The following is an 18,646-nucleotide window of genomic DNA, read 5'->3' as shown; positions in this document are numbered from 1 at the left end:
CCTTTACTGTTGACTTCCTACTTATAAAGAGCTGCACGTCAGAAATTGCTGTTTAAATTCTGTAACTGCCTTTTCAAGTCTTCAGGTCTGTTTGCCACAGTGATTTCTCGTCATCAACGAGATGGAACTTCATGAAATGAAGCTTTTCTCCTCAACCTGTGTCCAGTTCACAGGGAGAGCTGGCAGCAAATTTCTGGGAGGTCCCAGCAATGTTATTCTAGGGTTTCCCACCCCTCCTTTACCACAGCTCAGTCATTTTCCCTTCATTTATGGCATGTCTACTCTACTTATTCTCCCCGTGTACCTCCTTTGGGAAGGGTGAGTGGATAAGAACCATCTTCTTCTCCCATCCACCAAAATGGCCTAATGGATAGCACACTGAGCTTCACTCTGCTTGTTCTGCACATCCACAATCCCATATTAAACATAGGACTGTCCCCCATTGTGAGGGATCCCTAAGATGCATGATTTCTCAGGTTCCAAAAGCCAGCCAGGAACCTTAATTTGAGGCATAAATGCTCTGACAATTGGTTTAGATAAATTATGAAAGACTAGATTCAATATACAGAACAGACACCAGTCAACAAAATACTGTACCTTGTGCTTCTGAATGGAGGCAATAATCTGACTGAGATCTCGTCCTAATGTTGCTGTCCTCACTACTTGCCATTTCTCAGAGATCCATGACTCTTCTTCCTGACAGTCATGGAAAAACTCAAAAAGCTTCAACGCTTCCTGTAGCTGGGATTGTCTAACACAAGGCAACAAGCAATACAGCTCGGTCAGTGCTAGGATTTCAGGTACAACGTAGAAACAGAGAATAGATTAATTAAAGGGCTTCAGCACTGCAGAAAATTCAGAGATTGAATTCCCATGGTACCTCCGAGTCATGGCTGAGTTATGGGTGGACAACACGAGGAAGCCAAAAGGAAATTCCCCTCTCAACCCAGGAGATAGAGAATCAGCCATATCAGGTCCAGATCACATAGAAGCAACTAGGAATGAACTTTCACACTGAAGTTCCCTCTCAGTCTATGATAGCTGATGATCCTTATGGTCAGTGTGATGTACTGTCCCTTTAAATGTTTGAGCTCTCCCCCCAACCCCAATGCAACAATGTGTTAGTTTCAGTTTTGAAGCCTGAACAACAAAGCGAGCACAGGGAAAGCTATGGTTCTATCAGCTCCCTCTGTGATTATCTCCTTCTCTGCTGGGTCTGTTATAGCTTTATATGTGGAGAAATGAGAAATTCTAGATTCTGGCCCTCCCATTATCTCCATTTTAAAAGGATCCACCATTCTAACCAGAAAGAGCTAGACCACAAGGAGAGCCTTACCGGGATTTGCTGAGAGCTATGAGGTTTTGGTACAGCTGATGGAGCATCCGAGTTTTGGCGTGAAGCACATCTGACTTGATTGCTTTGCCCTTGGTGACCTCTGCTGTCCTCTGGGTGATGTATCTCACCCTATCATCATAGGAAGTGATCTGGAAGTCAACCAAATTGTGCTTCTGCAGCAAATCTACTACCTCCAAGAGCTGCTTCCCATAATCCTGAGATGTCACTAGTGCCTAGAAACCAAAAGTGAGAAATTATCAGCGCTATGATCTCACCCTCTCCTATGTGTGAGCAATCAATGCCATCCAGGGATCTAAGGACTTGATCCAAAGGGAACTGAAATCAATGGAAGGACTCCCACTGGCTCTGACAGATGTTGGATTGGACCCAAATGAATAAATGGGTGTGTGGTTTGAACTCTGTGGAAGCACTAACTGGCTGATTGGAAGGAGATACATAACCAATCCTCTCCTTCAAACTCACAAGATATAACCCACAATCCCTAGCTTTTATCTGCTGCAGTGGATGTGGGGGAAGTAGTCATATTCTTTAACCAAGAGTCACTTCTCACTCCCAGAATCACTGCTTATGTCCAGCATTTACCGTGCCCACTGAGTACACCTCTCCTACATGACTCATTATAGTGTGCTTGATTCAGTTTTTATCTGAAGAAATCTAGGAGGCTCCCCTTCCACAGTAGATTATAATTGTATTGTTTTCCTCTGTGGAACATGCTTGGTTTTGGAGGCAAGTGTCCAGCTAGTGGGAATAATGACCAGTACACAGTATTTTCTTTCCTGAAAAAGGCTAGGGCTCAGAGATTCAGAATAGCTAGTCACCGTCTCCAATTTGCAATTCACAATTTTACATAAACTGCTGGATCCATAAACAAAACGGTTTTTATACTTCATGTTCAGCACAATCCATAATATTCTCTCTCTTGCACAGTACAGGGCAAGGCAAAAGTACATATTTAGAGTGGCTGCCATTACACCCTTCAGCAGTTACCAGTTACCACACAATGGGATCTAAAACTTCAGTTATCCCCTATACTAAGTGACTTCCGTTTTAATTGTGGTGATTGGTACTTCTGCAAATGAGGGCAGTTTTTATTTAGGTGCCTTTATATGGATTCAGCAGCCTACTTTTGAAAATTCTAGCCATATGCTCAATTCCCAGCACAATATAGACATTGCAATCCACAACTGTCACTGGAATACTGTGTCTGCTGCAATTACTTATATTTGTAGTGGTGCAAATTGTGTGCCCAGCCCACATGCTGATGGAGAGGGGTTGGTACCTGCAGTCCTTTGAGTTCCTCTGTAATGGTATCAATGTCCCTCAGAAGGCCCAGAATTTCCTGCATTGCTCCCAGAGAGCGTTTGTGTCTCTGGAGCTGCTCCAGTAGATCCTGCCACTGTTGGGAAATGTCCTCTTGCCTGTAAAGAAGGGAGGAGAAAGGACTGACTCATCCACAAGGATCTGATGCTTTGGACAGCATGGGAAAAGACCCTGTTGACACATGGGGCTTACAATTTTAGAAGAGTTAAATGAACACCTAGGGTTCCTAGAGTCATATACAGTATACGTGTCATCTAATGAAGCATACACTGGTCACATGGCTCAGCACACTATATCCTCTCAATTAATATGGTCCTTGGGAAGATATTTTGATTAATATGTAATCATTAATCTTGTTTAAGGAACTATTGTGCATGGATTCTCATCTCTGATGTCCCATGTCCTTTTTGCCTGAGACAGTAAATAGGTTGGAAAAAAGGGATGGCCCCTTAAATGACTCAGCTTAGATAAAAATTAATTCAAACTGTACCTCAAATCAAAACCAAAACTTCTGTGGAGTTTGGTTAAGCATTTTATTATTTTCACACATGCTTCTGGCGTTGGTTAAGTCTAGAATAGACAACTACTAAAATACCACAGGAAGGTTGTTCCTAGAGTATTTCCATGAAGTCCCAAACCAGGAATTACTGATCATCTTAGAAGTCCTGATCTCACAAGATTTATAGCCCAATCTGGGAACTAGAGAGGCACCTGAAGATTTGTGGCTATCTGAACCTCTCAAACCACACACTAAAAGAGATATGTGATGGGTTGGCTGAAAATATTCCACTGAAACTTTCTTTTGATGGAAGATTGGGTTTTCAACAAAACAAACATTTCACATTAAGTGTCAGCTTTCCTCAAAATGTATTTTTATCAGCCAATTTTTGTTCCCCAGTTTTTGAGGTTCTTTTTTCAACAAAAAGTTAAAATTTTAATGAGAATGAAACACTTTTTCATTTACATTTTTTGTGGAGCATGTGTGTGTGTGTGGGGGGGAGAAATCTGACCACCTCTACTCTTGTGGAATAGAGCTGTTGAACTATTCCCTCCTCTTCCACATCCACTTAGTATCATAACTTGTTTAGTCTCCACGACTGCCCATTTCCACTAGCATGACTCACTTCTTCATGATCTGGATCTTGCGATGGTAGTTCTCTCGGGTTATAAGAGCCGCCATGTCAGCCAGTGCTCTGAAGCGCTGCTCCCTGGGCAGTACATCTGCCACAATAGCCTCAAGCTTCTTAGTGGCATCCTCCATCTTGTCCACACTCTCTGGCTGGAAGTCCTGCTTCTCGAGCACCTTCATCATGTCCTCCAAGTATGACTCACGCAGGGTTGCTTTCTTCAGGAACCTCTGGGCCAACTGTTCCACTCTCTCCAGCCTCTGCATCTCCTGCTGCAGTGCTTCTCCCCGGCTGTGCTCCGCTTTCTCCAAAATGACCCAGTGCTTTTCCACATCTTGCAGTGTCCTGCCTTCAGGGGGCAGATATGGCCATTGATTGTTGGCTCTTTGCTTGGTTCTGATGTGGAAAAAGTGGGCTTCAATCATGCCCCTTTCTTGGTATTTGGGGGGCTTCTCTACTGTACGGAAGGTCTTGAAGTTGGCCATGAGCATCCACATGTCCTGTATGGAATTGGGAAAGTGGCGATCGTCCAACTCTACTACTTTCTGTTTAATCCATTTCAAGAGCTCAGAGATCATCTGTTCATACTGAAACTTCAAGTCATCAATCTCCTTCAGGAAGAACAGAATCTGAAACACGAACATGGAAACACAAGGTATTTAAGCAGCATAATGAAGCAAAGGGGAAGAAAACTACGTGGCATGCTCATAAACTCAGTTTAATCAGGATGCAAATGAGTTGCTGGTGTGTGACCATCAGTACCAGGAAAGCATTATTTAACACAGCAGGCTGCCATGTCCCTCAGGTTATTATATCAGCATGGAGACAGTTATCACATTTGAGACAAGGAGGATTCCTTCCCAGTCTAGGTTCAGTAAGAGCAGAATGATCATCCCCAAAACATGTTAAGCAAAGGGATAAAAAAAAGTGATTTCATGTGCCAATATTAATTTTAGTTTCTTTTAAAAAATAAGTGAATATTGAGGCTCATATAAGCTACAGACAGTCCTAGCTATTTGTGAGAGGTAGGCATTATGCAGGCAAGAACTATGTAAGCTTCCTCCTAGGACTGAAAAATAAGAATTCTGTTTTCAGAATTTGTTTTTGTTCTGCACTGGAACAAAACCAAGACCTTGCAAAACTTTTTTAGGAAAAAAAAAAAAAAGCAGTGAGAGAGAGGGAGTGATAGAGATTTGTGCTCTAGAATAGCCCATAGGTCAGTGGTTAGGGGCCCTCACTTGGGATGTGGGAGACCCAGGTTCAACTCCTACTCTGCCTAATTTGGAGAAGGATCTTGAGCCTGGGTCTCTCCCAGTCTAGGTGAGTGCCTTGGCTATTCGGGGGGGGGAGGGTGTCTTGCTTTCCCCCCATGTGAAATTCCATGCAAGGCCTGAGAAACCTTCATCAAGGAAAATTTCATCAAAACATATACTTTTCCACAAAAAGGTTGCAATGAATCAACATTTTCCGATGAAAACAACATTTTGTTGAAAACTTCCCAGACAGTTCTACTTTCTATCCAAGGTCAGCCTGAAACACCTTGTTCCTGACTAGCAGTACTCTTGCCACTGACTCCTGAACTTGTCTTGAACAGAGACTGAAAAATGTACCACAATAAGCAGTGGTTTTGTGAGGATGGCAAATGTCAACTAGCAACAAAAAACTTCAAATCCAGACTCCAGCGAGAAACTGCTGAATTGGAATTCATTTGCAAATTGGATACTATTAATTTAGGCTTAAATAGAGACTGGGAGTGGCTAAGTCATTATGCAAGGTAGCCTGTTTCCTCTTGTTTTTTCCTACCCCCCCCCCCCCAGATGTTCTGGTTTAACTTGGATTTAAACTTGGAGAGTGGTCAGTTTGGATGAGCTATTACCAGCAGGAGAGTGAGTTTGTGTGTGTATGGGGGTGGGGGGGATGTGAGAAAACCTGGATTTGTGCAGGAAATAGCCCAACTTGATTATCATGCACATTGTGTAAAGAGTTGTCACTTTGGATGGGCTATCACCAGCAGGAGAGTGAATTTGTGTGTGGGGGTGGAGGGTGAGAAAACCTGGATTTGTGCTGGAAATGGCCCACCTGATGATCACTTTACATAAGCTATTACCAGCAGGACAGTGGGGTGGGAGGAGGTATTGTTTCATATTCTCTGTGTATATATAAAGTCTGCTGCAGTTTCCACGGTATGCATCCGATGAAGTGAGCTGTAGCTCACGAAAGCTCATGCTCAAATAAATTGGTTAGTCTCTAAGGTGCCACAAGTACTCCTTTTCTTTCTGAGACCACAATAGTCATTTATTTCACTTGATATGTTGCCTGGATTGGGATTCAGTTTTCCTGAAGTAAAAGATTTTATTCTAATCTGTTGTGAAACAAGAGTGTGAGGCAAAACCCCCTTTCTATTTTATGTATACATTTTATTTCTTTTCTTTGCACCTTATATTACATTTCTTCCTCATCCCACAGCCCTGTGTAACCCCTAAACCTGAAATGTCCCAGAGATACCATGGCTAACATTGCCTGAAACCTGCTGCATGAAAGTTCAAACAATGCAGAATGACATTCTGTGTCTCTGTTGCTCTCTATGGAGACTCAGCACCCATCTGCTTCTCTCTGCAGACACTTAAGTTAATAAGGAAGGTGTTGCAAGTGAATAAAGGTTTATGAGCTACACATTCTAATCTGCTTTTGCCTATCAGAAATTGTACTTGGAAAAGAGTGGCTGTCCCAATGCTTAAAGAGGAGTGAAACAGCACTAACCTTTAGTGCAGGAAAAGCAGCCCGTGGCATCAGGGCTCCCTTCTGTATGTTCTGCCATCGCACCCAGTTCTGGCTGAAGGATCCTAATAAGTGCATGGTCACTGGAGCGGGTGGGGGAAGGGAGATTTACCTCTCTTGATTGATTCCCTCTGCAATCCTGGTCACCCATTTAGCCTCTGCTCTCAGGCTGTCTTGTCACATTGAGGCTTCCCTCCCCAATCCTATTACTGAATTCAGAGCTGCCTATCTGAGGGGACTAAGGACATGAAGATATTGTCATGTGCTTGTGTGTGTGTTTATTTGCGCATGCGTCTGGAGAAGGCAGAGGGGCCTATAAGAGGGAGGAAAGGGAAAAAATGCTGAGGGGAAGAGAAAAATGGGAAATGAAAAGCAGGTAACTGCAAGGAGAAAAATAAACAATGAAAATAGAAAACGCGAACAGGAAAATGCAGAAAAGGAAATCAGTGGAACATTTAAAAAAATGGAGATAGAAATATTCACCCCAAAACCCTTTTCCAGAATATGAAGATGTGTCCTATCTGATCCTTTGAGTTCTTATACAATTCATCTAAGTAGTGCCTATGACGACAGGAACTTTAGGATTGTCTAGATAGATACAAAAAGAAAAGGAGTACTTGTGGCACCTTAGAGACTAACCAATTTATTTGAGCATGAGCTTTCGTGAGCTACAGCTCACTTCATCGGATGCATACCGTGGAAACTGCAGCAGACTTTATATACACACAGAGAATATGAAACAATACCTCCTCCCACCCCACTGTCCTGCTGGTAATAGCTTATCTAAAGTGATCATCAGGTTGGGCCATTTCCAGCACAAATCCAGCTCATGCTCAAATAAATTGGTTAGTCTCTAAGGTGCCACAAGTACTCCTTTTCTTTTTGCGAATACAGACTAACACGGCTGTTACTCTGAAACCTAGATAGATACAGTGGTTGCACTTAAAAAGTTTCCTCACTTCTGATAGAGATTCCCATTTCCAATGATAATCCATTTTACGTATAGGAAACAACTCTCAAGCCGGAAGAAACTCTGCAAGTGTGACCTCTACTCTGTAGATTATAAATGCAGGACTGAGTAATTTTAGGAATATAGTGGCATGAGAGAGGAAATAAACTGGTCTAATGAAGAACCTGAAATATGTCTCCAAGACAGAGTCTTAGGTGTTGTCCAGCCTAATCTTTTTTGCCCAGTCTCCTCACTCATGCCCAATCGCTGCTTAATCAAGCTACAAGTCCTCCTCTCCTCCAGCACCTCTGTTCAGAGTACAGTGCTGTTGTTGTTATCGAGCTTGGGATATCTGGGATAAAGACAGGATCTCTTTGTCTTAATCCCAGATTAACTAACAGTGCAAACCCTCCATTGCGAAAGCTTTTTACCTTGCCACAGCAAGGGAAATCCTGCTTTGGATTTTTGTCCCTATGAGAAATTTTAAAAATGTATTAGTTTAATTTTTTTAATAAAGAACTGAAACCGTTTTGTTTTTTTGAAAATACTAAACCTTATTTGTATGAGTCTTCATTTATTTATTTATTTTGGTTTTATGGGTTTTTTCCCCTCCTTTTTTCCTCACTTTTTCACTTTTGTCCCCTCATCACTGGAATAGAGGGAAAAGGGGAGAGAAAAGGGGAAAAAAACAAACTAAACTGAAAACCAATTTTTTTCAGGTTTTAGTTTTTCATGGATAAACTGAAAATTTTCTACTGAAACATAATTTCATAGATATTTTTACAGATTTATTTTTGTTTAGGAAAAAAGGCTATTTCCTATCAGAAAGTTTTGACAGAAGTTTTTTTTGAGCAGCACTAATTTCTGCATCACTGTTTTGCTGCAGAGATGAAATGAGTTCTCCATGTGCCTGACTACTTACTAAGCACCTTAGTTATCAAATACAAAATATGACCGAATAAAGAAGCTAATTTCCATATGGCGAAATCCCTTTAGAAAGACCAGGTTCTAGCACCGGAGTGTGTCTAAACCATTGCCAAATCAGAATTGTCTACTCACACCAGTTGTACCATTTACAAGTGACTGACTGTGCAAGGCAAATCATGTGCAAATCATGGAGCAGGTCCTCAAAGAATCAATCCTGAAGCACTTGCATGAGAGGAAAGTGATCAGGAACAGCCAGCATGGATTCACCAAGGGAAGGTCATGCCTGACTAATCTAATCGCCTTTTATGATGAGATTACTGGTTCTGTGGATGAAGGGAAAGCAGTGGATGTATTGTTTCTTGACTTTAGCAAAGCTTTTGACACGGTCTCCCACAGTATTCTTGTCAGCAAGTTAAGGAAGTATGGGCTGGATGAATGCACTACAAGGTGGGTAGAAAGCTGGCTAGATTGTCGGGCTCAACGGGTAGTGATCAATGGCTCCATATCTAGTTGGCAGCCGGTATCAAGTGGAGTACCCCAAGGGTCGGTCCTGGGGCCAGTTTTGTTCAATATCTTCATAAATGATCTGGAGGATGGTGTGGATTGCACTCTCAGCAAATTTGCGGATGATACTAAACTGGGAGGAGTGGTAGATACGCTGGAGGGGAGGGATAGGATACAGAAGGACCTAGACAAATTGGAGGATTGGGCCAAAAGAAATCTGATGAGGTTCAATAAGGATAAGTGCAGGGTCCTGCACTTAGGACGGAAGAACCCAATGCACAGCTACAGACTAGGGACCGAATGGCTAGGCAGCAGTTCTGCGGAAAAGGACCTAGGGGTGACAGTGGACGAGAAGCTGGATATGAGTCAGCAGTGTGCCCTTGTTGCCAAGAAGGCCAATGGCATTTTGGGATGTATAAGTAGGGGCATAGCGAGCAGATCGAGGGACGTGATCGTTCCCCTCTATTCGACATTGGTGAGGCCTCATCTGGAGTACTGTGTCCAGTTTTGGGCCCCACACTTCAAGAAGGATGTGGATAAATTGGAAAGAGTCCAGCAAAGGGCAACAAAAATGATTAGGGGACTGGAACACATGAGTTATGAGGAGAGGCTGAGGGAACTGGGATTGTTTAGCCTGCAGAAGAGAAGAATGAGGGGGGATTTGATAGCTGCTTTCAACTACCTGAAAGGGGGTTCCAAAGAGGATGGCTCTAGACTGTTCTCAATGGTAGCAGATGACAGAACGAGGAGTAATGGTCTCAAGTTGCAGTGGGGGAGGTTTAGATTGGATATTCGGAAAAACTTTTTCACTAAGAGGGTGGTGAAACACTGGAATGCGTTACCTAGGGAGGTGGTAGAATCTCCTTCCTTAGAGGTTTTTAAGGTCAGGCTTGACAAAGCCCTAGCTGGGATGATTTAACTGGGAATTGGTCCTGCTTTGAGCAGGGGGTTGGACTAGATGACCTTCTGGGGTCCCTTCTAACCCTGATATTCTATGATTCTATTCTAAGGCCCTGCAGAATCAAGTCTCTGGCATGGTCGCACAAATGGCTTGAGTTAACAGGACTGTGCAGTTAATCTGAATTAAAGCTTTTTCCCCAAACTGGTTTAACTTTATGCTACTGGGGTGGGGGCTCAGTAGAGATAGAAGTAGGAGGCAATTGTAAAAGTGGCAATGCACTGACCTTAGCAAGCCTTTTCTGGACAGTCTGGCCCTGCTTCAGCCTGGAAAAGTAATGGTAATAGAGCGACACATAGGTCATGATGGATCTCTCATCGGGATGAGGCACTGCCACATCCTCAGCATCCAGAAGTTTAGTGATTCCCAGGTGCTTCTTTGCCACGCTGAAGGCATTGTTCAGGTTCTTGATTGGCTGCTCATGCCTCAGTGAGCTGTAGTGGATGAGATCAGGCCTGGATGAGGAGAGGAACATATGAAGGACACAAGAGAGGAGGGTTAGATTTAGAAACTAAAAAAATAGAAATGAGTTACTATCAAGAAGGGTTACACCTCCCACACACAGCTACACGACATGCTGTATGTACGCATATATACTGCAATGTAGTATCTGGTGCATATCGTTGCTCTCTTTGTTATGGGCTGTACAGTAACAGCTGTTAACATAGATTTTCCTTTGGCTTTAGAGGTCACATGCTGTGCTTTTGGTGCAGCAGGATCTGTTTTTTACCCAGCTGTCACCATGAAGTTCCATGTGGCCATGGTGTATGTCATAATGACCACTGTAAAGTCCTGGCTTCGTTTAAATACACACAGATTTATATACAAAGGTTGCAACTGAGCAAATTTCTGACACTGAACAAGGAACTTTAGTAGAATGAGGAACACAGAACAATAATCCCTTAAGCATTGACAGGTTTCAAAGTAGCAGCCGTGTTAGTCTTTATCCGCAAAAAGAAAAGGAGGACTTGTGGCACCTTAGAGACTAACCAATTTATTTGAGCATAAGCTTTCGTGAGCTACAGCTTACTTCATTGTAGCTCACAAAAGCTTATGCTCAAATAAATTTGTTAGTCTCTAAGGTGCCACAAGTCCTCCTTTTCTTTTTAAAGCATTGAGTAGCTCTCTGCTTTCCTGTAGAGCTTTGGCATAGACCCTTCACTAGCCCTCCCTTGCCTGACAGACAAAGGAAAATTCCCACTCCAGAACTCAGCTCAGCTCACCACAAAACTCCCCATTCCTCCTGCCTCTTGTCGTCCCTGGTTGGTGAAACAAAGACTCACTAGGTAGGAAATTCCAAAGTGGGAATGTTGTCCCCGGCTGGGGAGTTATGGGTTTCTAAGTCTTCCTGCCAACAGATGGAGCAGCACTGGTATCTGATGGGAGAAGAACTGTCCAAGGTGGCAGTCCCCTCTCTCCCTTCTTTCTTCTGTCCCCTGCTGCTTCCTCCTCCCCTCAAGAGGGGCAGAGAGGGAAAGAGGGAGAGCCTGCTGCCTCCAGCTCCCAGCTACAGCTCTCACGGAACTGAAAGGTTTAAATGCTGGCGAAGACCACAGAAAACCTCATTTTCAATAACATTTCAGAAAGTGCAATTGAAACCAGGAGGAAGGTGAAGATCAAAGAAAGCAAATTCTCTAGTATTTTTCTTCATGTAAATGTTTTGCACAGGAGCCAAGTTTTGAGACACAGGTACTCATTCCTATCAATGGCCAGCCAGGATCAGTGAGAAGCACAATTATCCTGCATGGCACAACTAGCAAAATCACACTCTTGAAGACACTCGGAGGAAACTTTGCACCTGCAGGGGACACATACACTGGCTGAGATGATGATGTGCTTCTAAGGCTTAGGAATGACTAGGAATTAATTACAGCAGTGGAACAAAACATGCTCTTGATCTGCCATCAGTCCTTTTATATCACTGTTTGATAGTGACATATTTAATGCTTTTCTAGCATTTCCTACTCGTTTTCTGAGCAAATTAAAGAGAGACAAGTTTAAATGCAGAGTATATGCTAGCAAATTCATTTTTGTTTCCAGGAAGAGAAAGAGTCAAACTCCATGAACCTGATTCTTCCATTCTTATTCAGGCAAAACACCCACTTAAAGAAATGGTAGTTCTGAATGCGAAGACAAAACCATTTTCTCATCCATCAAAGAGAATTCAGACCCTGGAAGTCACTATGATAGAGCCAGACACAGTGGCATCAGCTATTCTTGAAGCCTCCCACCATCACCTATTTACCTGTGAACATGAATGAGGGCATTGAAAGCCAGGCCATCAGACCAGCTTTTGGAGAAGTCCTTCACACTCACATTGGAGTAACTAGCAGTCTTATGCTGACACCAGATCAGCAGGGCTTCATTGGCAGACAGTACATCAGCACGGACTCCAAATTCCTCCTGGGAAGAGAGCAAGGTAGGAAATTTCAGGATGGCAGTAACTTCCTCCTCATAACAACAGCGGTCACTCCACAGCTAAAGCTGCAACTCAGCTTCTTTTATAAAATTGATTTTGTCCCCCTCTGAAATCCACAAAAATTCATATCAGCCTTAAAATTGGTAGGCTAGGTCAAATGCTTTTACCAAGTTGGAGGTGAACAAGGGGTCCCTAAATTATGCACCCTAAAAATAGGTGGTCAGAGTTCAGAAAGTCTTCTTTGTCCACTTTGTAACAAGCTAATGGAAAACAAGAGAGACATAAAGCTTAGTTTATTTGTCTCTTTAGCCATGATCTGGTGCCCTGCACCAAAATTTAGGTCTTTAAAGTTTAATATTAAAGGTTATTGGATTTTGATTTGGTAATGTCTCTAAGGAATCTCAGCTCTGGTGAGTTTATCTTATGCAACAAGTGACTCCTGGAGACTTTGAAAAAGTCTCTAACACTTTTCCTTGGAGAGAGAGAGAGAGAGATCAAAGTGTAGCCCAACCACTAGGGGAAAAATGTTTCTCCCAAAATGTGCTTCATAAGGCTTGTAGAGGGGAGTGAGGTGTGTGTGGGATCCAATAAATCTCCAGCTTCAGGGGCCACAGGGATGTGGGGTGAGCAAGTCTCTAGATGGGGGAGTGGAAGGGGCAGAGGCTATGGGGGATATGAGAACTTGGAGGAGAAAGGTCTCCAGGTAGGGTTCTGAGGGCTGCCAGGAGAAGAGTGGTGCAGGTGGGAAGAAGGGATGAGTTCAGAAACAGCGCCTGGGTACTAACACTTCCCTGACTCCTCCACCCTATGGACTTCCAGTATTTCATTAGAGGGGAGTCCCACTGCTGGAAAACAGTGAAGGCAAGTTGGGTAGGGAAGCCCCCAAAGGAATCAGTGTTTTGTCCCAGCTTAGTCATTTGCCATCCACAAGCTACTCCTAAGCATCCCCTAAATCAGCAGGGTTCTGGTGGGGGAACAGGGGCTCTGGAGGCATGAGCGGACTGCCAGGAGAGGAAGGGTCAAGGTGGGGGCAGCTTCGTTAATCTGCAAGTTAAGGCTTCAGAGCATTTGTATGAAAAGAGCAACAGTTTGGTGACAAATCCTCACATGGAATAAAGGAGACGTGTTCTATAGAATTTTTAGTTAATTCTGCTTTCTCTTAAGCAAGGTGACTGTCATGAACTGGTATGTTCTCCTGTCCCCACTCTGTCATTGAAGGTACTTTAAGAATCTTTGGGGTAATAAATGTATAAGAGACAGTATGCGGGCTGAAATGAGTGAAGCCATATCTTTAGCTAACTTGACAGTGCAACTTACCCAAGAAGGAGGCAGACCTGCATTCTAGACCCAATATCTACTTCACCCTGGAAATTGGTTTTTTACTTGATGTTAGTGCCAGTCTCTCTAAGGAAGTATAAGAGGAACTCAAGTTGTGTGTGTGAGCAGAAGAGAATATGGAATGCTAAGGAAGCTCTCAATCTCTCTAGAATTACAGCTGAAGGGGGTTTCCCCATAAACTCACTCTGAGTTGCAATTTTCCTTCACTTTTCCTTTGATATTACGATGAATAAGTTGATGTGTATGTGCACCATTGGCATCTATTGGATGAATTCAGAATTGCTGAATAGTTCATAAGTAGGGAGGGTCAAAGTTTGTAAAATAAAATGTTTTAAATTAAAAATAGCTTCTTGATTTATACCAAAAATTTCATTAAAATGTTTATAATAATTTGAAATGGTCCACATTTTAAATTAAACAATCTGAAACAAAAATGCTGTTCTGAATCAGTTCAAAACAATAAAAAAAGTTTCAATTTGAATCAAAGCAAAACATTTCCAGTTTTCATTTGGTTTCCCTAGGATAAAAGGGAAGGGAAGAAAGGAGAGAAAGGGAGAAAAACAAAACCAAATTTTTGTTTTGATTCTATTCAATTCAAATTGAAATGATTTTTCTTTTTAAAATTCTGCAAAATGAAAATTCTGCAAAAAAATTAAAATGAAACAAACATTTTCTCTTTGGTTCTAATTTTTCTACGGTAAATAATTCCTTTTTTTTTTATACCAGTCCTAGTCATAAGTTTCATGTTGCTATCAGTGAATGGAAATTCTGATTTAGCTTAAGTATGAATCTGAGTCTCCCTGTTCATTCCCTTCTTTTATCGTCTCTTGGGAGAACAAGACTGCCTGCAGTGCTGTCAACCTGCTCATAACACTTGCAGCTCTGCATTAAGTTAATAATTATAAATAGATCTCAGGCTTCAGGGCTTCAGCCACCTGCAGGGCTTAGGAAGGAATTTTTTTCTTCAGTGCACAACTGGTCAGATCTATTCTGAGTTCTTTTTCACCTTCTGCAATAAGCTTTTTAAGAACTATTTGGACAAACATCTGTCAGTAATGGTCTAGGTTTACTTGGTCCTGCCTCAGGTGACTTCTTGAGGTCCTTCCAGTCCTATATTTTATGATTCTTTGATCCTTCTTCTGAATAGAATTGCTTTGACTGGAAAAAGGACACTAGATAGTGTGGACCCATGCTCTAAGATGGTACAGAGAATCCTCTTTCTGGTGTGCCTTGCTCACATGCTCAGGGTACAACGGATCACTAGAGTTGGGATCAGGAAGGAATTTTCTCCCAGGAGGTCAGACTAGATGAGCTAATAGTCCCTTACGGACTTAAAATCTATAAAAATGAGTAGTAGGGGGCCTGTGGTTTTGAATTTAAAGGCATTGGGCAGATGATGCATGTCCTGAGGGGGTCTGTGTGCACTTAGCCAGTGATGTCAACAGTGAAGCTCCTTTATCTGCTGTCAGCCAGTCAGTAGAGGGCAGTGTTAAACACACACACTAGCTGAACACTATAGCCATGTGGATATGATTCCTTGTACTGGCTGAGAGAGTGTCACTGCTCCTCCAGCTGCCTCAGCCAAGCTCTGTGCTTTTAGCGGTGATGGACAATGAGTTTGAATCTAACATCACATGAATGCAGTCAGCAGATGACCAGTATGTCAGTGGCCTTAGATACATTAAACTTTTCTGCACATCAGAAAAGAACTAGCAAAACTGGAAATAAGTAAATTTTTCACAGTGAGAGTAATTAGTCATTGGACCAGCAAAGCAAGGGATGCGGTACTTTCTCCATCGCTTGCCGTTTTTAAATCTAGATTGGATTTTTTTTTTAAAGAACACCCTAATTCAGCCACACATTATTGGCCTAGATGCAAGAATCACTGGGTGAAATTTTATGGTTTGTGTGATCTAAGTGGTCAGAACAGATTATCGTAATGGTCCCTTCCGGCCTTAATCTCTATGAAATCTATGAAACACCTATTGACAATCAGAAGAAAAAAGACCTTGTTTTACCTTATCAAGTGTGATGGAAGAAATCTGGAACCGGAGGATAACGATCCAGATTAATCCCAGGATTAGGGTTCGGTCCCCATCTACAATATTCTCAGGCCCAATCACCTTTACTTGCACCTGCTAATAGACAAGCAATTCCCTTCAGCATGAAACAATCTGAGTCTACCGCTCTGGAGGGGGCACTTGTGTAATAAATGATGTGTGGAGAAATATGTTCCCTCTTGGCTGTTATTCAAACAGCAAGCAAAACTATACAATAGAAGAATAGGGTCATATCCCTTTAAATAGTTTGTGAGCCCTTTACTGGATCTGTCTTCTGTGTTTCAGAAGCCACCCAGAACCCTGCCAGAGCAGCAGAGTATATATGTAGCTAGGCCTTCTATGTTGAATATATAGTTAGTCAACATGGTTATTTGGATTCCACTGTGCCTGTGTGTTACATTATCTTTGTTTTGTAATAAACAAAAGGCACAAGAATGATTTGGGGGATGTCCCTTTTACTAGAAACAAGACAAAACATTGATATCAGAAAGTTCCATGGTAGATAATTTCTCAAGCTGCCAGAGACTTAAGAGCAAACTAATGAAGGTACAGGGACAGCAGCAGAACCACCCTCTTCTCTCCCTTGAGGAGGAAACTCTTAGTGAGAGAAGGTTAATATGAAACCAGGTAAAGTTTGTGCATCTGAAGTAAAGAGGGGAAAAGGGACAAAGTAAAAAATCTCCCATCTTCATGGAACACCTCGTTACGTACTATAGGGAAAAAAACAAACAAGCAATCAAGCAAAACCCATTTAATTTTGAAGTTAGCTTGTAAATTGTTCAGACTAGTGTCAGCTTCCACTTCTCACCTTGGATTTGAGGAACGTGATGGCTTTGCTATTGTTCTCCAGAAAATGTACCCTCATCTTGCCCCAGTTTGGTCTAGGCAGTGATTCTCCAGAGAGCAGCTCCAGGAGTTGCAGAAGGTAAATGCCATCCTTCAGGTCCGTGTAGACGTCTTGTATCACAATGTTCACCTGCAAAGACAAAATGCAACACATGGAAACTTAGTTCCCGTGACTCTTGCACTTGGCTGACAGATTTTGATTTTTTTAACACAGAGCGAAGAACATTTAGGTGCTGAAGTCACAAGATCTGCTCTGTGAGATCTAGTTTCCCCTCTGTTTGTGTGGAGACCTGCTACAAGGTTCACAGGAATTACACACTGAATGAGGGCAGGCTGGCAGGGCTGTACAGTAAGGTTTAGTACTTTCTATGCTGTTCAACAACTTCAGTACTTTGTGCTTCTGCTACTGGATTATCATCTCTTCTGTTCAGCCAAGAGCATGATGAGCAGCTCTCCTTTATTCAGCCAATGGCCAGCTTCACTTCCAGAGTTTCTTCCACATAGTGTCAAGCAAGACCTGCAGCCTCTTCCTGGGTTTCACCTGAAGACCACTTGGTTTGCTTTACCCATTCAGTCATGGGCTTCTATGCATCAGAAATGGATTACTGAGAGAATGCCTGTTTGGGAGCTTCTCTGGGTGGAGGTGACATATTACCTTCCTATTCATATAATTAAGTTTCGGCCCAGCGTGGTCTTGCCATCTCCTCAGCCCTTCCACTCCCTCCATTTCTGTTTGCTTTCTGAATTCCTGCTTATATAACCCCCTGCCTTCAGCTGTTTTGTAGGCCTATAAAATACATGGAGCCAAGAGGTACTTTCCCTACAAAGGGGATATTTTTGTGTTGACTTTAAAGAGGCACATTCACACTCAGGCTAAAAGACACGCTTTTTTCAGAATTTTTATTGCCATATTTGCAAATAATCAAATCTATCTGTGACTTAATCCCTTACAGTTCACTTTGTATCTAACCTTGCAAGTGAAGTGAGTCACAATGTCAAAGTGACAGGTTTCAGAGTAACAGCCGTGTTAGTCTGTATTCGCAAAAAGAAAAGGAGTACTTGTGGCACCTTAGAGACTAACCAATTTATTTGAGCATAAGCTTTCGTGAGCTACAGCTCACTTCATTGGATGCATCGTGGTGACATCATAATCATTTTTGTGGCAACAGACTAATATTCTGAGCACAGGACTATCACTTTGCTGCGGGATCAAGAATGGGCTCAGTCATGATGGGAAATGGTTTATTAAAATACAGCTAGCTAAAAGGGAGCAGTAAAAGGGACTTGGCTAATACCAGCCTCCTATAGATAGCTCCTGAGTTTTAAAGACTCAGCAGCTTTTACACTCTATCTCTTGGCTGAATTCCAATTCAGGGTTATAACGGAACACTAGTTCCGGCCTTAACTAAAGCTTCACAGTCAGAACCTCCACGTCCCAGCCAGAGTCTTATGTTGTAACTTGCTCAATCATGCGTGTGTTCAGATCCACTCACAACAAGCATATTACCCTGCTGCCAAGGAGGTGACCTAATGATTCAGCAATATGGGATGTGGGGTGTGTACTGTATCCTAATTATAGCATGGCTGAGGAATATCTTTTGCCCTCCATGTCATTAACCCTTAGAGTGGGTCATTATTAGACCACACCACACCTTCCAGGGTAATTTACTACAATTTTGAACTACTAATTTCACAAGACAAACAAGACCATACTTTTAAGATGAAGAAATAGCTTTTTGAATTAGGAGTAGAGTTACGCGTGAGGAAAATAGGACCAAATAACAAGTTTAAAGATCAAACCCTGCCCTATCATCTGTGGGTTCCGCAGGCCCTCTTGTGGCAGAATCAGCAAGAATGGAAAGTACAGGAGCAGCTCAGAGCAATTTTAAGTAGGTATTTTATGTAGGACAAGTAGTTGACAACGTTCTCTTGACTGCTTACCTCCAGGCCCTCAGAGAGCACCCTGTTTCATTCTCCTAGTTATTTCTTTTTCTATCTTCCGTCTCTACCTGTTTAACTGTTGTGTTATATTAAATAGCTCTAAAGTACTGACAGTGATGTCT

General features: G+C 42.4%; 1 protein-coding gene across 1 annotated transcript in view; it reads right to left on the bottom strand.

The window, feature by feature from the left end:
• SPTBN5 (spectrin beta, non-erythrocytic 5) overlaps positions 1-18,646 on the bottom strand; it is a 149,910-nt gene that overhangs the window by 126,629 nt on the left and 4,635 nt on the right. Inside the window, exons 4-11 of the mRNA XM_073350339.1 lie at positions 16,546-16,713; positions 15,696-15,812; positions 12,166-12,323; positions 10,147-10,375; positions 3,802-4,433; positions 2,637-2,775; positions 1,337-1,569; positions 598-751 (exon numbers count right to left, since the gene is read on the bottom strand). Of these exons, the coding sequence (XP_073206440.1) occupies positions 598-751; positions 1,337-1,569; positions 2,637-2,775; positions 3,802-4,433; positions 10,147-10,375; positions 12,166-12,323; positions 15,696-15,812; positions 16,546-16,713 (1,830 nt within the window). The remainder of the gene's footprint in view (positions 1-597; positions 752-1,336; positions 1,570-2,636; positions 2,776-3,801; positions 4,434-10,146; positions 10,376-12,165; positions 12,324-15,695; positions 15,813-16,545; positions 16,714-18,646) is intronic.

The sequence above is a fragment of the Lepidochelys kempii genome, chromosome 6 (assembly GCF_965140265.1).
Source record: "Lepidochelys kempii isolate rLepKem1 chromosome 6, rLepKem1.hap2, whole genome shotgun sequence".
Classification (NCBI taxonomy): domain Eukaryota; kingdom Metazoa; phylum Chordata; order Testudines; family Cheloniidae; genus Lepidochelys; species Lepidochelys kempii.
The sequence above is the reverse complement of the archived record's forward strand: the minus strand, read 5'-3'. Positions and strand labels throughout refer to the sequence as shown.